The following is a 5,813-nucleotide window of genomic DNA, read 5'->3' as shown; positions in this document are numbered from 1 at the left end:
AATGCAACACCATTCCTCTTCAATTTGTCATTCCCGGCATAATAAACCATGTGGTTGTCAGATTCAAAATGGCCAATACCAGTCCATTTCAGCTCACTAATGCCTAAGGTACCAATGTTTATGCGTTCCATTTCGTTTTTGACAACTTCCACTTACCCCAGATTCATGGTTCGTACATTCCATGTTCTGACTTTCAGTGGATGTTTACAGCTGTTTCTCTTCATTTTGTCTTGTGCCCCATCAGCAAATAAAAGTCCTGTGATCTTTTCTCCCATGAGCTTTACTCCATTCCCATCATCACGGTCAACTCTACTTTGAGGAGGCAGCTCTTCCCCAGCCACATTTAGAGTGCCTTCCAGCTTGATGGGCTCATTTTCCGGTACTATATCTGACAGTGTTTCTCTGCTATTCATAAGGTTTTCATTGACTAAATATTCAGAAGTAGTTCCTCATTCTTTCTTCTTAGTCTGTCTTTGTTTGGAAGCTCATCTGAAACCTGTCCACTGTTGGTGACCCTGCTGGTATTTAAAATAGCAGTGGCATAGCTTTCAGAATCACAGCAACTCACAAGCCACCACAGTACAACAAACTGACAGACAAGTGGTGGCTGTTTGGTTTTAAGTGGAAACTGTCACTTTAAATGTCGAGGAGATCTGTGCGCATGCATAGTAGAACTCTCCAGGAGTGGGAGTGAGGTGTCCATTTACTCAGGCATCCCCTTTAGTCACCAGAATGGAGGTGCTTATCCTATAGCACTGTATATATATGCATATGTCATAGAATTTTAAAAGGTAATGGAGATTTTCACAAACTTTGTCGAGACCCCTCATATATGGATCTCTGAGCCATTGCCATTGACCCTATAGAACAATAAGGAATGTAGGACTACCCTGTACGGTTTCCAGTCTTTAACCTTTATGAGAGCAGACTGTCACATCCTTCTCCCTGAAAGTAGTTGATAAGTTCCAATCTCCAGTCTTATGATTAGCAGCAAAATGTTTTAACCCTTACCCTACCAGAACCCCTTATGTAGTCATTTAAAATCATTCAATCTAAGAACAAAGATTTTTGCTCTCTTTACTATTGAATAACCACTTAACTGAGCACAAAGGTCTTGGGTCTCAAACTTCTGAGTGTTGCTTAGTTATTGTTTATCGTTTTTGCGTGCCCTTGCGTCAGTTCTGACTCCTAGAGACCCTGTTTAGAGTTTCCAAGAGTGGCTGGTGGGTTTGAACTGCTGACCTTGTGGTTAGCAGTGCTTATCCTGCAGTGCCACACCAGGGATGAATTCTTGTTTAGCACATTGTTATAGAGTGCAAGAGGGTGTTAGTTTCATTAATGGCGACAACCCTTTCCGAGCCACACCACCACTGCTGATGATATATATTTATTTTAATATGATGGTGATATATTTATTTTAATAACTAAACTTTGAAAAGACAAAAAAGCTGATATTTCTAGTTACTGATCTCTAAAAGTTGGTCATGACTTTTACCTTTTAATCTCAAGTCATTTTCCTATGTCTAGAAAGTAATTTTCTTTACTACTTTGCTCACTGTCTACTCTGTTCATAGTCAACATGTTGTTTGTACTGCTCTTTGGAACACATTCTGTTCACCAGTTGGATCTTTGCAATCTTTCATTCCATTTCTAGATTCTTAAGTGCCATCTTTTCCCTTCCTTTTCCTTTATCTTTTCTGCTGTATGAGATTACTTCTCAGTTTTGGGTTCTGCTTCAAGTTCAGTGTTTGGTAATGTTAAGCCATCTTTCTGTGGTCAACATTCCATCTCATCTCTGCATTTTCTTATGCTTACTCTGCTCTTCACACAAGGGTTACTCTGAGCCTTCACAGCTCTTACTAATTTTCAGAGACGAAATCCACTCAGACAATGAGGCAACAATTCTTGAAATTAGAGACCAACAATTGAAATTTATCAATAAACGGGGCTCTCCTCACCAGATCTGCCCCTCAAGTGTCCCCTAATCAGGCATCTTTAATGAGAGTCAGTTCACCAACCTGAATTTAAACTAACCAAGAATCCAAATGCAAGAACACATCCAAATGACTGGATAGTGTATCGTCTGGAAGAACTTCATTTCCTTTCAGGCAGTTTGCAAACATTGACAATAATGCATCTCTGTGTTGTTTTGTTTACTTACCAGGTTTGAGATTTTTGAGAGCTCTCAGACTGATACAGTTTTCAGAAATTTTGCAGTTTCTGAATATCCTGAAAACAAGGTAAGATTATTCTTTCTTGTCATTTTTGCTCCTTCAGGTCCCCAGTGCCAGGTTTTAAATATCAGATGTGTTTACTTTCATCCCAATGTAATTCAAGTTCTGCCATCCACCGCAGTAGGAACCTGAGGAACCTGAGACTTGGAATCAGGGGGTGGCAGATGTGGGCATCTATGGGAGCTGTGGGGCAAAGAGGGAAAGCCAACTGTACTTATGGGAGGTAGGAGCAGTTTAGGAGGGAATCATGGCAGGCAGCGGGTACAGTGCAGCTTGCTGGGAGTTCAGCCACCGTGTGCCCATGGCTGGGTACACAGCCGATGAGGGATAGACTTTCTCATTGACTGGGCAGTCCTTGCTGTCCGGTTCTAAATCGTGCCTTTATGACATCACTAAATAAGAAATTGAACCTGGCCATAAAAGCAATAGAAGCAATGCTCTTTGCCAGGCAATCACAAACCTCATACGGCAAACAGAAAATCAGTTCATTTTAAAGTACATTTTAGATGTTCATTGGGTATCCAATGGAGCCCCTGGGACTTGCTGTGTGAATTGCCTTGGGGGAAAACCTAACAACCTAACCCTGCAGACATCATGGTGGTGGCTTTTAACTCTGCTGAGATCTGGGAGACACAACTGGATCAGGAAGAAAGTCCCCCAGAGGGGTCCCTTTTCTGATCGCCTCTGGCTTCCAGGGCCTTCATGAGGAAGAAACTCACAAAAGAGCTTAGACATCCTCTAATGGAGACTAGGTACCGGCTATACATTTCTCTTACAGGAAATTACACGTTAGAAGCTCACTTCTAATGTTGTTTCCTTTCTTGTTGGCCTTCATGTGGTTGATGAATGCTTAAACATAGGGACAGCGCTGTATTTTGTTATTAATAATTAAGAGAACTTCGGTTTTGAGCACTTGGATTCAACATTGTTTTTTACTAGTCATGGAGGCTTTCACAATCTGACACATCCAACAAGTGCAGCCAACTATTGGCTTTCCTCTTTGGGTGTTACCTGTGGGCGTTTATTTATTTACTTTCATTCCAAATTGGTTTCCCCTCCCCAGTTGTGCATCTCTGTGAGCAAGACGTGAATATACTTTCTATTAGTCAATTTATAAAAAGCACCTAATGCCACCCAAATCTTGTATAGTGTGGCCAACCACCCGTCACCCTTCACACGTGAGGTCAAAACAGTGGATCTTTTTAATAGTACATAATGGTGTGGCACTTTGGGTTAATGTGCTAGGCTGCAAGATCGGTTTAAATCACAAGATCATCGGTTCAAGCTCACCAGCCATTCCTCGGAAACCCTATGCAGGTTCGCTATGGGTCAGAACCGACATGATGCCACTCAACAACCACCTCACCATGTATCCTTAGTAAATATTATACTCTATGCAATAGACTCATCTTACTTGAAATGTAAAATATCAACAAAGCTAACAATTACCAAATTTGCCTTATAAATGCTCATTAGGCTGTATTTTCAAACGGAGAGTTATTCAGTACATGGTGCTAAATCCAGAGGCTTGTCTTGATGAGATACTTATTTGTTAATTTCTGTTGAGGTTGGTGTTGTGTAAAGTCACCCACACTCTCTCCGGTATGTCTTTACCTCATAAATTAGGAAGGGGGAAGTTATTCTCTGACATGAGCATTTTAAGAAGGGTCCATTACTCTGAGGAATAGTGTGGAGTTGCATTCCTCTTATACCTGAGGTTCCTTTTTTAGATTTTGAAGAATGACAGGCTGTCTGAAGACAACATCCTTTTTGACTTTTGGCTAGAAATCCTGCTGTCTCTGTTATCTAGTGCTTCGACATCAGAGTTACCACAAGTGGATGGCTTCAACAACAGAACTTCACTGTCTCTCAGTTTCGTGGGTTAGGAATCCAAATCTAGGGCACCAGCTCTAGGGAAGGTTGGCACCAGCTCTGTGTTGGCTCTGGGGCAAGGTTATTGTCTCTTTCAACATCTGTGGGCCCATTGTTCCCTTCGAGATCATCATGTTTCTTACCATCAGTCTTCTCATGGGTCTAGGAGGTTCTAAGCATAGGGACCCCAGGTTGGTAGACAGGCTTCCCTCCTCTTAATTCTTGACAGATAAAAAAGGTGGTGATGGTCATACTCTAGGGAAGCTCTCCTAATAGCCAATCAGGGCTGTGACCCAAGTAAGGGTGTTACAGCCCAGCCTAACCCCCTCACAACATCACATGACATCATGGGAATGATTGCATCATTGTACCACTGTCAAATGACATCATCACTTAACTGTCAGGCTGCTGAAAGTCATGACCCAGCCAAGTTGATACATATTTGCAGGTTGTTGTTAAGTACTGTGGAGTCAGTTCCGACTCATAGTGACCCCGCACAGGGTTTCCAAGGCTACAGATCTTTACTGGGGAGAAAGCCTCATCTTTCTCCCTTGTAACAGCTGGTAGTTTCAAACTGCCGACCTTGAGGTTCGCAGACCAATTCGTAACCACTAGTAGGGGTTGGCAAACCTCAATCTATACCGTTCAACACGCTCCCGTTCTTTGAAAAGGATTCCTTTCCTTTGAAAAGGATTCCAATGCTGCAGGCAACATTGCTGGTACCCCTGGTTAACAGATCACCCGGGAACTCCATGGGTGGTTTATTCCCCCAGCACAAAGAGGAGAAAGGTAAAGGGGCCCACTAAGGGAGGAAGGAAGTATAAGTCCTGGGGAGAGTAACCCCCAGAAAGCATCACAGCATTGCAGCCTGATTAGGAGTCTGCCATCCTAACCCTAAGCAGCATTTTCCCGGCATTCATTTGTGATTCTTCTGTGCTTAGAGGGGGCTTCACTTCATAACCCTCTACCGTGAACTTCGCAAGTTCCTGCTAATGCTCACCACCATGTGATTGTGCTAATTCAGCAAAGCTGAGGTGACCACCTAGTAGGGAAGACACTCAGGCAGATGCTGACAAAGGTAACTGTTCGGAGAGCTCAGACTGGCCCATAGGCAGTGTGAGTGATGCTGACCAGCCAAATCCAGAGCTTGCCTGGCATGAAGAAGAGTAACTAAGCCAGGCTTGCTGTGAGTTGCAGGACAGTTAAGGATCGTCTCAGGGAAAAGGGGAAGTTCTAAGTCAGGCTACCATGCGTCTGTTAGTTTGTCATACTGTGGTGGCTTGTGAGTTGCTGTGATCCTGAAATTTAAAATTTTAAATAACACTGGTATTTTAAATAACAGCAGGTTCACCCATGGTGGACAGGTTTCAGATGAGCTTTCAGAAAAAGACAGACTAGGAAGAAAGAGTGACGAACTACTTCCAAATATTTAGTCATGGAAAACCTTATGAATAGCAGAGAAACAATGTCAGATATAGGCCGGAAAATGAGCCCCTCAAGTAGGAAGGCACTCAAAATGTGACTGGGGAAGAGCTGCCTCCTCAATGTAGAGTTGACAGTGATTGATAACACGAATGGAGTAAAGCCTATTGAATGAAGTAAATCACTGTCATTTGCTGATGGGGCACAACTCAAAATGAAGAGAAACAGCTCTAAACATCCATTGAAAATCGGAACATGGAATGTACAAAGTATGAATCTTGGAAA

At 42.6% G+C, this 5,813-nt stretch overlaps 1 protein-coding gene across 31 annotated transcripts in view; it reads left to right on the top strand.

Moving 5' to 3' along the window:
- Window positions 1–5,813, top strand: part of KCNMA1 (potassium large conductance calcium-activated channel, subfamily M, alpha member 1) — a 1,077,241-nt gene that overhangs the window by 699,649 nt on the left and 371,779 nt on the right. For all 31 annotated transcript variants that reach the window (XM_006837432.1, XM_006837421.1, XM_006837418.1 and 28 more), the window contains one exon: window positions 2,165–2,240. In XM_006837432.1, the coding sequence (XP_006837495.1) occupies window positions 2,165–2,240 (76 nt within the window). The remainder of the gene's footprint in view (window positions 1–2,164; window positions 2,241–5,813) is intronic.

This window comes from Chrysochloris asiatica, unplaced genomic scaffold, assembly GCF_000296735.1.
Source record: "Chrysochloris asiatica unplaced genomic scaffold, ChrAsi1.0 scaffold00020, whole genome shotgun sequence".
Classification (NCBI taxonomy): Eukaryota; Metazoa; Chordata; class Mammalia; order Afrosoricida; family Chrysochloridae; genus Chrysochloris; species Chrysochloris asiatica.
This window is presented reverse-complemented; position numbering and strand designations above follow the sequence as displayed.